The sequence below is a fragment of the Myotis davidii genome, unplaced genomic scaffold (genome assembly GCF_000327345.1).
Source record: "Myotis davidii unplaced genomic scaffold, ASM32734v1 scaffold399, whole genome shotgun sequence".
NCBI classification, from domain to species: domain Eukaryota; kingdom Metazoa; phylum Chordata; class Mammalia; order Chiroptera; family Vespertilionidae; genus Myotis; species Myotis davidii.
In genome coordinates, this window is record NW_006292094.1 from 4882423 (window position 1) to 4897178 (window position 14756).

The 14756-nt window shown below is 42.7% G+C and overlaps 1 protein-coding gene across 6 annotated transcripts in view; it reads left to right on the plus strand.

Annotated features, from left to right (window-relative positions):
- RNF216 (ring finger protein 216) overlaps positions 1 to 14756 on the plus strand; it is a 123719-nt gene that overhangs the window by 6918 nt on the left and 102045 nt on the right. For 4 of the 6 annotated variants that reach the window (XM_006765437.2, XM_006765439.2, XM_015565125.1 and 1 more), the window contains exons 1-2: positions 1152 to 1204; positions 11171 to 11290. In XM_006765437.2, the coding sequence (XP_006765500.1) occupies positions 11224 to 11290 (67 nt within the window). In that variant the 5' untranslated portion in view covers positions 1152 to 1204; positions 11171 to 11223. Of the gene's footprint in view, positions 1 to 1151; positions 1205 to 4706; positions 4796 to 9036; positions 9043 to 11170; positions 11291 to 14756 lie in introns of those variants that run through there. The other 2 variants (XM_015565124.1, XM_006765438.2) reach the window with 2 other exon arrangements.

The window sequence follows — 14756 nt, forward strand, 5'->3', positions numbered from 1 at the left end:
GCGCCCGCGGGCAGAGGCCGGGACCGACTCCGCCTCGAGCACCTTGTCCGAAGGAAGGAGGCGCGCGCAGAGTTGGCCTTGCCCTGCTTTTGTTTGTGATTCGTTGCCGCCAGTAACCTGCCCTCCGGTGAGGGCGAGGGCGAGGGTGAGGGGCAGGCAGCGGCTGACTTTGAGGAAATAGCTGGAGAGCCGGGCCGGACCTGCGCCCTCCTTGTGAAACCTAAATGCGGGCTTCAGCCTGTGGAGAAATGGAAGAAGGAAGTTGGTGCGGGTCAGGGAGACTGAAAGTTTATAAAGTAGGATAGAGGAGAGCATCCGTGTTTGCTAACTGGCAGCTGCTATTTAAAAAAAAGCAAAACGTTTTTACTGATTTTGAGAGAGAAAGAGAGGTGTGTGTGAGAGAAACAGCCACAGGCTGCCGCCTGCACGAGGGATCCAGCCCAAAGCGGGCCTGTGCCCTGACAGGGACTTGAACTGAAAACCGCCCAGCTGAGCCACACCGTCCAGGGCAGCTTTTTTTTTTTTCTTTTCTTCTTCTTAACCCTCACCAGAGGATATGTTCATTGATTTTTTATTTATTTTTATTTTTTCCCCTCCCCCTGTTCATTGATTTTTGAGGAAAAGGAGGAGAGGAAGAGGGAGAAACGCCTGTGTGAAAGAGGAACATGGATTGGTTGTCCCCAGTTCTTGCCAGACCCTGGATCAAACCCGCAGCCTAAGCATGTGCCCTGAGGGAATCAAACCCTTTGGTGTGGGTCACAAGCTGCAACCAACTGAGCCACCCCCTCAGGCTGGTGGCTGCTGTTTTATGAGTGCTTACCAAATTCTGTTGAGATTTCAGAGACATCATAACTAATTTCACACCTAACCATGCTGTTTTTTAAAAATACATTTTTATTGATTTCAGAGAGGAAGGGAGACGGAGAGAGAGAGAATCATCGGCTGCCTCCTGTGCACCCTGCCACGGGATGGAGCCCGAAACCTGGGCATGTGCCCTGACGGGGGTCGGCACTCAGCCACTGTGCCACAGCAGCCAGGCTCTAACCATGTTTTTGTCGTTAATCCTCACCCAAGGGTATTTTTCCCATTGATTTCTTAGAGAGAGGGAAAGACAGAAGGATCAATGAGAGAGTAACACATTGATTGGTTTCCTCCTGCAGGTACCCTGATTAAGGCCCAGTCCCAGGAGGAGCCTGCAAGCTCGGTATATACCCTTGACGGCAATCAAACCCGTGATCCTTTGGACCCTTTGGTCTGCATGCTGACAGTCTATCCACTGAGCCAAATCGGCTAGGGCTCTAACAGCCGTTATTTTATCCTCGTTGCTAATCATAATAGGACAAAACATGATGCTATGTGCCAGATGTAGTTCTAAGTGGTTTCCATATAGTAACTCTTAATCCTCAATGACGTGGGTTTTGTTAATCTTATTTTTAAAAGGAAGAAAATGAGGTGCTGAAAAACAACTTACCTAATCACAAAGTTTACAAGTGTCTGACTGGAATTTGAACTCAGTTTGATTCCAGTTCATGCTCCTAATTATCCTGCTATTCCGGTGGATATTTACTCAAAAGGCTCTTATGGAGTACTTAACTTGTGTCAGTCAGCGTGCTATGTCCTGGGACCATGGGAACAAATAAGATGTAAGGTCCCACCTTTTAGAACTTGTTTTAGCAGAGGAAGTGGATATTAAACACAGCTTCCTAAATAATTGTAGATTATTAGTATGCCAAATCCTTTGAAGGAGTGAGACGTGTGCATGAATAATGGGGATAGTCAGGAAAAGTTTTTCTCTGAGGAAGTAACATTTAAGATGCAGTGACGGATGGTAGAGTTCATTTGGTCAAGGAGAGGCAGTGAGGAGTTATCCAGCGGGAGAAAAGAGCTGGAAGAGAAGGAGGAGCACGGCACACTCAAGGAACAGCCATTATCACTGCGGAATGGTGAATGGGGGAGAAGGAGGAGGTGAGGCTAGCAGTGTCAGCAAGTGTCAGGAGGCAGCGTTTTGCAGGCCATGGTAAGGATTTTGATTCTACCATGATGAGTTTTGTGATTTACAAAAACAAACTCTCAGTGCTATATTAAAACATGTAAGGGTAGAACCTGTAGGCAGGAAAAAAAAGGATGGTGTCAAGAGAATTCAATTATAAAAAGGTCATTGAAAACTGATTTTTTTTTTTTTACCCCTCTTGTAGATGAAAAAGTGCTTACTTAACTTCTAGTTTCTGAACCGATATTCAGTTGACAGTTAAGGGGAAAAAAATTTTTTTTAAGGGAAATCTTAATGTTATATGTTAAAATCTAGCCTACCCAATGAAGATTTTTAATTCAATTTTTTTTTTAAAACTTTTACTGTAGAAAGATACTGATTACAGGATTTTTAGAGCTCTTTTAAACTCTGCTTAAACTCCAGACTAATTGTTTGCATAATTATGCATGTAATTATGGATGGCATTCTACCTTAGGTCTTTCATTTTTGTCTATTAAAATTAACATGCATTGCATTTTCTTATTCTGAATTCATCACCTGCCTTATTCTTTCTCAATAGTATCACCATCCTTCAGTTACCTGATCTCAACATCTAAGTCACCTTTGACTTCCTTTCTTCCTCTTGCCCTGATGGCTAATTACATACAAAAATCCTATTGAATCTAATTCTATAGTCAGTATCTCGTATCTTTTTCCTCCCCTGCTTACTTTTAGCTCTAGTTCAGACTTCACTAGCTCTTGTTTCTGGGTTTCCTACCACCAATGTCTTCTACAGTCTGTCTCATATATTGCAACTAGGTTGATTTTCTTTTCTTTTTTTTTTTTATATTTTATTGATTTTTTACAGAGAAGAAGGGAGAGGGATAGAGAGAAACATCGATGAGAGAGATTGATCAGCTGCCTCCTGCACGCCCCCTACTGGGGATGTGCCCGCAACCAAGGTACATGCCCTTGACCGGAATCAAACCTGGGACCCTTCAGTCTGCAGGCCGATGCTCTATCCACTGAGCCAAACCGGTTCGGCTAGGTTGATTTTCTTTTCTCTTTTTTTTAAAATATGTTTTATTGATTTTTTACAGAGGAAGGGAGAGGGATAGAGAGTTAGAAATATTGATGAGAAAGAAACATCAACCAGCTGTTTTTGCACACTCCCCACTGGGGATGTGCCCGCAACCAAGGTACCTGCCCTTGACCAGAATCGAACCTGGGACCCTTAAGTCTGCAGGCTGATGCTCTATCCACTGAACCAAACCTGTTAGGGCTAGGTTGGTTTTCTTAAAGCACAGCTCTCCATTGCTTCCCATTGGATGGGTAATAAAATTTGAGCTTCAGTTAGCTGTTGAGACATAGCAAATCACACCCAAACTTAGTGACTTAGTACAACAATTTTATTTATTAAGAGTTTTGTGAGTCAGGAGATTGGGAAGGGCTCACCCGGGCCATGTTTTTTCTCATCCACATGCTGTCAAACGAGGTGGCTGGGGCTGGAGGACCCACTTCCAAAATGGCTTCTTCATTCCCAAGCCTTGTCAGAGACTGTGGAAGACTGGGTTCTACTGGCCTTTCCCTCTCCATGTTGTGTGTCAGGGCTTTCCACATGGTGACTGGGCTTCAAAAGCCCAAGATGGAAGCTGCTGCGTCCTTTAAAGGCTAAGTCTGGAGCTGGCACAACATCCAATTTAGCTTAAATACTGCTATCTTTGTTAAACATTTCCTGACTGCCTGCCCTTCCCAATTGGAATAGTCTTTTTATTGCACTAATGACTTTATACTTTTTAGATAGTTAATTATATGAATACTAGAGACCCAGTGCATGGGATTCATGCACTGGTGGGGGGTGTGGCCTGCAGGGATCAGCCCACTGCGGGAGCAGCCGCCCATCCTGGTCAGTTGAGCAGCGCTCTCATTGTGGGAGCGCACTGACCACCTGGGGCAGCTCCTGCGTTGAGCGTTTGCCCCCTGGTGGTCAGTGTGTGTCATATCCACCGGTTGACTAGTTGTTTTGGTCATTCCGCCATTCGATCGCTGGGCTTTTATTATATAGAATAGGATAGGATTTTCCTATTGATGGGACTCTCAAGTTCTTTGAGGCAAGATCCATGTTGTATTTTTTGATATTTATTCACCATGATGTATAACACATTATTTACACCATGTGGCAGGCTCACAATAAATATTTGTTGAATTCTTTTACTGCATTTTAATTTTAAGTGTTAATGTAAATAATACCAATTTAGTATAGAAAAATCAGAAAATATAAGGAAGCAAAAAATATAAACTTTAAACTTACTACTTAAAAATAACCATTAACTTTTTGTTGTGTTGATTTAATATTGATTAAATGTTAGTACAGGCTTAGAAAGAATAGATATCCAAATACTGGTTAAGAAGCTAGAATTTGAATGAAGAGCAAAAGTCATTTATAGACACTTGAAAAATATGTTAGGAGGAGGGATTGTATGGGGCTGGTATGATGAGCATGTCAGCTTCTCCCAGCCTATACTTGACTCTGCTTTGCCCACCTTTCCCTGGGAATGTTCAGAGATTAATTCAGTACATTTGAAACATCTTTTATTACCTCCAAATCAGTGTCTACAGCAGTGACAGGCATATTTATGGAGATTACTATGGAAAGCAGGAACACTACAAAACTCTAGGAATATGCATTGGAAAGAAAAATGGAGAAGTAACATGAATAGAAGAATGAGAAGAAAATGATTGTTGAAGACAGACCTGTCTGTCTCTGGCCAAGAGGATGCAAAGATGCAATTCTGAAAACCAGAAAATTGCATGAAAGAACCATGGGTGATTCCCAATTTTTTTCTGACTGTTTTCCAAGTTTTCTGTTATGGGCTATACTTTATAACTGAAGAAAATCCTGAGAAACTGATTGTCACGTATGCTATTTTACCTGACTCTGTTTACATATGGCTGTGATTCAGTTTCAGTCTCTGACAGATGTTTTTGGGGCCACTAATATATCAATCGACTGTGAGACACTGGAAATACAGCTGTAAGATATAGTCAAGGGCATAGGTAGAAAAGGATTAAAATATGAACTTTTGCCATAGCCACTTGGGCTCAGTGAATAGAGCATTGGCCCAAAGACTGAAGGGTCCCTGGTTCGATTCCAATCACCTCCCCCTCCTTTCCACCCTAAAAATCAAGGGAAGAATATCCTCAGGTGAAGATTAACAAAAATAAATCCTCCTATATAATAAAAGACTAATATGCAAATTGTCCCCTTGACTGCGAGTTTGACTGGAGGGCGGGGCCAGCCAGCCAACCACCTGTGGCCCCTGATCACCACCACCCTCACCCCCCAATCGGGTGAGGCCGGCCTGCCAACTGCTCTTGGCCCCTCCCTCTGGCTGACCCAGCCTGATCGGCCCTGATTGGGGCAGGCCGGCCCTGGACCCCACCTGTGCATGAATGTGCACTGGGCCTCTACTAAATACATGAAATGTGAATGTTTTCTCATGATGATTCATCCATAAAAGGAAGGACAATTGTAGGAGTGGAAGAGAATGGAGTAACTGTCATCTAAGTTTACTTAAATTTTAAAAATATAGTGGTACTAGCAAAGATTCTTCACAGTTATGAAATTATGAAATATGTGCTAATTTTTTAAAAAATATATTTTTATTGATTTCAGAGAGGAAGGGAAAGGGAGAGAGGGAGACATCAATGATGAGAGAGAATCATTGATCGGCTGCCTCCTGCACGCCCCCACTGGGGATCGAGCCCACAACCCGGTCATGTGCCCTTGATCAGAATTGAACCCGGGACCCTTCAGTCCACAGGCCGACACTCTATCCAATGAGCCAAACCAGCTAGGGCATGTATTAATTTTTTGTTTTATTTTGGAAGCATTAACTGATATTTGACTATGAAATACTAGAGGCCCGGTGCACAAAAATGTGTGCACTTGGGGGGAGGGGGTCCCTCAGCCCAGCCTGTGCCCTCGCGCAGTCTGGGACCCTTCGAGAGATAACCTGCTGGCTTAGGCCGGCTCCTGGGTGGCAGAGGGCCGGCCCGATCCCTAGGTGCAGCCGCTGGTCGGGCTCAGAGCAGGGCCGATCAGGGGGGTGGGGCGCCGCCACTCTCACACTCAGGGCAGGGCCGATGGGGAGGTTATGGGTCTACCCCGTCACACACAGAGCAAGGCCCGTGGGGGGTGGGGGGTGGGGTGCCGCACCCTGTCTCAGAACTGCAGGGCGATCAGGGGGTTGGGGCGCCGCCCCCTGTCACACTCAAGGCAGGGTCGATGGGGAGGTTGCGGTGCCACCCCGTCACCCACAGAGCAGGGCCGATCAGGGGGGTGGGGCGCCGCCACTCTCACACTCAGGGCAGGGCCGATGGGGAGGTTATGGGTCTACCCCGTCACACACAGAGCAAGGCCCGTGGGGGGTGGGGGGTGGGGTGCCGCACCCTGTCTCAGAACTGCAGGGCGATCAGGGGGTTGGGGCGCCGCCCCCTGTCACACTCAAGGCAGGGTCGATGGGGAGGTTGCGGTGCCACCCCGTCACCCACAGAGCAGGGCCGATCAGGGGGGTGGGGCGCCGCCACTCTCACACTCAGGGCAGGGCCGATGGGGAGGTTATGGGTCTACCCCGTCACACACAGAGCAAGGCCCGTGGGGGGTGGGGGGTGGGGTGCCGCACCCTGTCTCAGAACTGCAGGGCGATCAGGGGGTTGGGGCGCCGCCCCCTGTCACACTCAAGGCAGGGTCGATGGGGAGGTTGCGGTGCCACCCCGTCACCCACAGAGCAGGGCCGATCAGGGGGTTGGGGCGCCGCCCCCTGTCACACTGATCCAGGTGCCGGCTGGGTTGCCCTGAAGGGTGTCCTGGATCGGGGTGGGGGTCCCCACTGGGGTGCCTGGCCAGTCTGAGGGGCTGAGGGCTGTTTTTAGGCTCCCGGGTGACTGAAGCTCCCAACTGCTCCTTTTTTTCTTTTTTTAATTCTGGGCCAGCTTTAGCTTTGAGGCTTGGCTCCAGCTCTTAGGCCTCTGCTCCTGAAAGCAGGTTTCTGGCTTTTGTTTACAATGTTGCGATTCTGCTGGCTGACTAAAGCAGGTTTCTCGGTGTTTTTTTTTTTGCTTCTATATTTGTTAAAATGTTTCAGACTGCAGGCTCAGAGGCCGGGAAGGCAGGCGGAGTCCTCCCTCACTGAAGCAAGCAAGCCTCATGTTAGTTTCAAGCTGCCTGGCTGCCAGCTGCCATCTTGGCTAACAGTTAATTTGCATATCTCGCTGATTAGCCAATGGGAAGGGTAGCGGTCGTAGGCCAATTACCATGTTTCTCTTTTATTAGATAGGATAGTCATAAACATAATTTTTTTAATAGAGGGAAGAGGCAAGAACTGAAATTATCTTTTTTGGGTGGCATTTCTAATTTCTGGATTTCACTTTTGTTTAACTATTTTCTTCAGTTGTGTGATCAAGAAGTGAAAGACATAGTTTCTTGCTACTTCCAGAGGGAAAACAAAGTATCTTTTATAGAGAGAAGTAAGGGTTTTACTGTGGATAGTTTTAATACTAGTGAAAAGTAACTTCTAAGAGAAAAAATACACTCATCCCCCCTTGTTTGGCTGCATTGCCAACTCTTATTATAAATAAACACTGCATCTACTGTATACTTGTGATAAAGCTCTTGTTTTGATGGCTTTTACCATACACAAAATGTCTCTCTCTCTCTCTCTCTCTCTCTCTCTCTCTCTCTCTCTCTCTCTCTCTTTTTGTAAAGACACCAATCATATTGGATTTAGGGCCTATGCTAATCTTAACGTGATTTCATTTGTCAAGACCCTACTTCCAAATAAGGCCAAATTCACAAATTCCATAAATCAGCCGCCTCCTGCACACTCCCCACCGGGGATATGCCCGCAACCAAGGTACATGCTCCTGACCGGAATCGAACCTGGGACCCTTGAGTCCGCAGGCCAATGCTCCATCCACTGAGCCAAACCGGTCAGGGCTGGGGTTTTCTTTTTAGAGAATGGAAAGAAGCAAGAAAGAGAAATATCAATGTGAGAGAAAAAACATCATTTGGTTCCCCTCTGTATGAGACTGACTGGGAATCAAACTTTCCACTTTTTGGTGTCCGGACGGTGCTCCAGCCAACAGCCATCTGGCCAAGGCTGCTTTCTCATATTTTATTTAATCTTCAACACAGCCTTACAAGATAAGAATAGCTGTTTCTGTTTCACAGATATTAATAATAGTCATAATGTGACAATTGCTATGTCCCAGGCACTATGCTAAACACTATACATATTTATCTCAATTCGATTATAAAATAATCATATTTTTATTTTACAAATGGAGGAACTGGACTCAAGAGGTTAAGTGTTTGCCGAAACCTGTTTGGCTCAGTGGATAGAGCGTCGGCCTGTGGACTGAGGGGTCCCGGGTTCGATTCCGGTCAAGGCATGTACCTGGGTTGCGGGCACATCCCCCGTAGGGGATGTGCAGGAGGCAGCTGATCGATGTTTCTCTCTCATCGATGTTTCTATCTCTCTCCCTTCCTCTCTGTAAAAAATCAATAAAATATATTTTTTTAAAAAAGGAGGTTAAGTGTTTTGCGCAGTTACTGGTTTACTAAATGGTGAAACCAGGTTTATACCTAAGCAGTCTGATCTGAAGCCCAGATGAGAGGACTGAATGTCAGGGGGTTGAATGACCTTTACAGAGAAATTAGAAGTAGGAATTTCATCAGATTCTTTTTCACACTGCAGCTTCAGGGCACTGTGTGCTATTCATGAAGAAACTTGCTTAACTACAAGCTTGACATTCTAACTAAATTAGATGTAAAATAAATCACAGTTCCTTTTGATTTACAGTGTAAAACTGAAGAAACCTAGTTGTGGTAAAAGAAGAAATAAGAAACTTGGTTATTGTAATTAAGTGTTCAAAATACTTTTTAAAAATTGCACTTGAGCCCTAGCCGGTTTGGCTCAGTGGATAGAGCGTCGGCCTGTGGACCAAAGGGTCCCAGGTTCGATTCCGGTCAAGGGCATGTACCTTGGTTGCGGGCACATACCCAGTGGGGAGTGTGCAGGAGGCAGCTGAATCGATGTTTCTAATTGTCTATCTCCCTTTCTCTCTAAAAAAATCAATAAAATATATATTTTAAAAAATTACATTTGAAAGAAAAGTCAGTACTTGAATCGATGCAGTTCAGATTTGACAAGAGCTTTTCTTTATATCATACTATTTGTAAATAGCATTACTGTTATTTTAAGTGAGACAAACTTATGCTTGGATGTGGGATTTCTAAAATTTAATATACCTTTGTCCAGTTATAGATACCAGAAAGTTCAGTTATAAAACAATCTTGATATACAACTTTGTATTATCTAAGTTGGAAAATGCTGATATTATTTGACTATTTACTCTTTGTAGACCTTAATGAGAGAAACCGGGTGGGGAGCTTATCTCTAAAGTACATAATTTCTCCCAGGACGGCAAAGAAAATTGAGATTTTCTTAGGTATGAAGAAAAATCTTGAGTGGGTAAGTTACAGATAGGCTCTTGGAACTAAAGAGGCCCCATAGCAGTTACAATTATACCCTTTTGGTTCTTATTTATTGATTTTCATTCTTGTAATTTTTCAAAGAAAAGCAGGAAAATGGTTCAAAATCAAATTATAGAAAGAATTAAAAGTAATAATACTCTCCTTCTGATTCCCAATTACTCTTTCACATAGGCAACCACTTTCACCCCCCTTATAATGGATTTACTTCCCCTAACTTTTCATAGTATAATATAACACACAGAAATAAGTTTCACCCCAAACAACTAAGTTTAAGCCTGTGCCTAAACTTTATCTAAATGGAATCATTCCATACACACACACACACACACACACACACAAAACACACACTTTTTATGTCTGGATTCCTTCACTCAGTAACTATGTTTTAATATCTACCCACATTGTAAGTGACTGTAATGGCTTCATTTTTTTTTTCTGTATACAGTTTTAATTATATGAACATACCATAATGTATTTGTCCATTCTATCATTGATGTATGTCCCTTTTTAGTTTTTGGCTTATAGAATTAATGCTACTGTGAACATTCTTGTGCATACACCTGATACATGTAAACTATGTTTCTATAATTCAGACTTCTAGCAGTGGATTGTTGGGTCTTTAGGGGATATATATTTTCCACTGTAATTATAAGGTATAAAGCTTTTTTGCACAGTTATGTTACCTGTTTACATTCCCACAAACAATGTAGGAGGGTGCCCTTTTCTCCACATGCTCACAATACTTGTTATATGTTGTCTTTTTTATAATAGCCATTCTGACAGATGTGAGGTGATATGCATTTCCCTGATGATTAGTGATGTTGTCTTTAGATGTACCTGTTGCCCATTTGAATATCTTACTTGGAAGAAAGGATTTAGGTCCTTTGCCATTTTTAAATTGGATTATTTGTAATATTGGTGTTAAGTAATATGAATTCTTTATATATTTTGTATTTTTACCCCTTATCAATTAGATGATTTACAAATATTTCCTCCCATTCCACTGGTTGCCATATAATTGAGTTTTTAAGTATACTTTTTGTTTTTCATATGTCCCACCTGTCCTTTGATCTTTTATATGTTATTTTGCAGTAATTGTTATTATTTATTCCACTAGAGGCCTGGTGCACGAAATTCATGCACTCGGGGGTGGGGTCCCTCAGCCCAGCCTGTGCCCTCTCACAGTCTAGGAGCCCTCGGGGGATGTCCAACTGTGGACTTAGGCCTGCTCCCCACTGGGAGCGAGCCTAAGCCAACAGTCGGACATCTTTAGCGCTGCTCGGAGGTGGGAGAGGTTCCCACCACCACCGCTGCACTCGCTAGCCATGAACCCGGTTTCTGGCTGAGTGGCACTCCTCCTGTGAGAGCACACTGACCACCAGGGGGCAGCTTCTGCATTAAACATCTGCCTCTGGTGGTCAGTACGCATCATAGCAACTGGTCGTTCCACCGTTCAGTCTATTTCATATTAGCCTTTTATTATATAGGATTGTTTCCTCTTTTGTTGGCTTAATTAGCTTTAGTAATGTATTCATTTAGGTATTTTTCTTTGTGGTGTTTTCACCAGATACATGGGAATAGTTTTAATACTTCTCTCATTCTTAATGTTCTTTTTTTCTTCATTTTCTGTCCCTTTGGAACAGGTAGTCACCATGTTTAGATATTAGCAAGCAAATGTGTATGTCTGCATTTGAAAATGGCAGAGGGAAATAACAATGAAGAGGTAATTCACTTGAACAACTTTCACTGCCACCAGGGACAAGGTAAGTTTTGGTTCTCACTTTCTCCTTTTACCATTTTTCCCTTAGTACTACAGTTATGTCTTCTTTAAAATGTTTTGCACCATGCAGAACCGAGAGATGTCTCATTTTTAGGTCTCAGAGCATCAGGTGTAAATGGACTTACCAGACTAGAATTTTGTGTCAAATGGTGATACCTAATGGCATGACTGAAGGTTAAGAATCTTCCATCACAAGTAGATTAATAAGCTATGAATTAACAGTCTAAAAAGAGCTGTGACCATATAGTCCTTGGACCTTAAGAAGTTGGAGTTTGAAAGTGGCAATTCTCTGTTTTTGAAGGAATAGTGATTGCAAAGGAATACTCCTCCAAACCAAAAGTACTAAAGCTGTTGCTAAAGTATTTGCCAGGAGATTCTGGTTTAGCCTTATAGGGAATTTTAGGACATGTATTCTTTCATTTTACGGTGTCTTAAATTTGGGGAAATTCATTGCTTCATAAAGGGAAGGAAGCCTGCATTTCTATAACTTCATTCCTAAACATATATGAAATTTCATGCCAAATCCTGGTACACATTTATACATCACTAAGAAAAAATTTTAAGCCAATGAGTAGGAAAAGACCTTTTTTGCAAGTATAATTTCATGAAAGAGGTTGTACCAGGTTTTTTTTTGTGGCTGTTTTTTCCCATTGGTAATATTTTGTGCTTATGATGACTTTTTTTTTCCAGCAGGGGATAAATTATATATATTTGGCTTTCAAAGCATTTAAAATTGAGCAAATTTTATTAAGGAAATAAATTGAGAAAAAGAAATAAAATTGCTTAAGCTGTGCAAACTATGAGTACGACAAAAGGAATATTGATTTTTTTGTTTGTTTTTTAATATATTTTATTGATTTTTTACAGAGAGGAAGGGGGAGAGATAGAGAGCTAGAAACATCGATGAGAGAAAACCATCGATCAGCTGCCTCCTGCACACCTCCTACTGAGGATGTGCCCGCAACCCAGGTACATGCCCCCGACCAGAATCGAACCTGGGACCCTTCAGTCCGCAGGCCGACGCTCCATCCACTGAGCCAAACCAGTTACGGCAGAAATATTGATTTTAAAAATATACTTTAATTTAGAGAGAGAGGAAGGGAGAGGGAGAGATAGAAACATTGATGAGAGAGAAACACCAATTGGCTGCCTCCTGCAGGCCCTGCACTGGGGATTGAGCCCGCAACTCTGGACATGTGCTTTGACTGGGAATCAAACCAGTGACCTCTTGGTGCCTGGGATGACGCTCAACCAACTGAGCCACGCTGGCTGGGCGGAAATACTGATTTTTTAAGGCTTTTCTAAATTGTATATTCTAACTTGGTAGTGATTATAGCTATAATTTATTGTGGTTAAGAAAGTTTTCTTTTTTTAAATATATTTTATTGATTTTTTACAGAGAGGAAGGGAGAGAGATAGAGAGTTAGAAACATCAATGAGAGAGAGACATCGATCAGCTGCCTCCTGCACATCTCCCACTGGGGATGTGCCCGCAACCAAGGTACATGCCCCTGACCGGAATCGAACCCGGGACCCTTCAGTCCGCAGGCCGACGCTCTATCCACTGAGCCAAACCGGTTTCGGCGTTAAGAAAGTTTTAAATGTTAGATATACTTTGTATATATGCTCATTTCCAAATTTTCTGAACATGTATAAATTAATGTTGTAATTGTTTTTTAATTAAGTCTTAAATATACTTGAAAGTTTCTTTAAGAACAATAATTTCCTTTTGGGAAAACATTGACTTTGGAGTAATTTTTTGTTGTGGTGGTGGTGGTGGTGGTTTTTTTAAGCTCTAATTGGCTTTATTAAGCAATTCATGAGTTGGGAAGCATCCCATCAAGCAACTAGAAGGGTGCTCCCTGAAGGTCTAACATTTTTCTGTTAGACAGGTTTTATGTATTGCACCCATCATGAGGACTGTTTTTAGGCATACAGAGTTGTTTTGTTTTTATTAGCTGTATTAATAATTTTAATTATGCCAACCCTTATAGGTTTTTTTTGTAATTATCTTTATTGAGCTATAAGAGGCCCGATGCACAACATTCATGCACGAGTATGCCTTCCTTCCCCTGGCTGCCAGCACCGGCTTCCTTCTGGCACCCGGGACCCAGGCTTCCCTCACAGCCCCGGCTTCATCTGGAAGGTCCTCTGGTCTAATTAGCATATTATGCTTTTATTGTAGATAATTTACTTACAATAAATGCACACATTTTAAATGTATAGTTCAGTGAGTTTTGAAAAATGAATACACCCATATAACCATCACCTCAGTCATGCCATAGAACATCTCTGTCACCCCAGAAAGATTCCTTTATGCCTCTTTGCAGTCAGTCTTCACCCCACTCCTGGACTAAGGAAACCACTGGTCTGCCTTTTGTTGCTATACAATTTCATATAAATGGAAGCATGCAGTATGTATTTTTTGTGACTGAGCTATCCTGCCCAACATCAATTATTTTGAGATTTATCCATGTGTTACATGTATAAGTAATTTAGTCCTTTTTAATTGTTGAATAATATTCACCTATAATTCTAAACCTAGTGAAAATAGGCTTTAATATGAAGGTAAATTAGAGCTTAAAACTACAGGAATGAAAAAGATACATTATGCAATAGTAGCAAAAAAAAAGAACTGGCATGTCTATATATTATCAGGTAAATAGACATTCCAGCCAGGAGTATTAATAAGATTTCATAATGATAAAAGAGTCGGTGCACTGAAAAGATAAAACAATTCTAATTCCTACACACTTAGTAACATGGTGTCAAAATACACAAAGCAAAAACTTATAGAACTAGAAGAAGAAATGAACAAATCCACACTCATAATGGGAAATTTTAGCATGTTTCTTTAAATAACTGGGAGAGAGCCAAAGACACACAAAAATTGTATGAATATAGAATATTGGAAGAACAAGATCACCAAACTTGACATAGTAGACATGTATGAAATAGACCCAATGTATTTACCAAAATTGACCATATTTTGAGCCACAAAATAAGTTTCAATTTTCAGAGGATTGAAATCATGTAGATTATACTAGAGGCCTAGTACACGAATTCATGCACAGGTTGGGTTCCAGGGGTTGAGGGGGGACATGATTGGCCCTCTGGGCAGGTGGTGGGATGCCCTTGCCAGCCCGGGATCCAGATCTACCCCACTGATGTTTGCGCTGGTTGTCAGGAGCCACCTGGCCACCGCTTTTATATCCTTTCTTCCTTGCTTAGCGTCTAGGGAGGGGGTGTGGCCATGGTGCCTGAGGCCAACTTTCAGGAGGCTGGTGGCACTGGTCCATTGGTGCCTGGCCCATTCTCCAGAGATTAGACCTGCAGGACTACTAAGGGAGGGAGTGGCTGCCACCGGGCTGGTGGGCTGCCAGGATGGGTCAGTCAGCTGAGCAGCACTGCCGTTGCGCATCTGCCCCCTGGTGGTCAGTGTGTGTCAT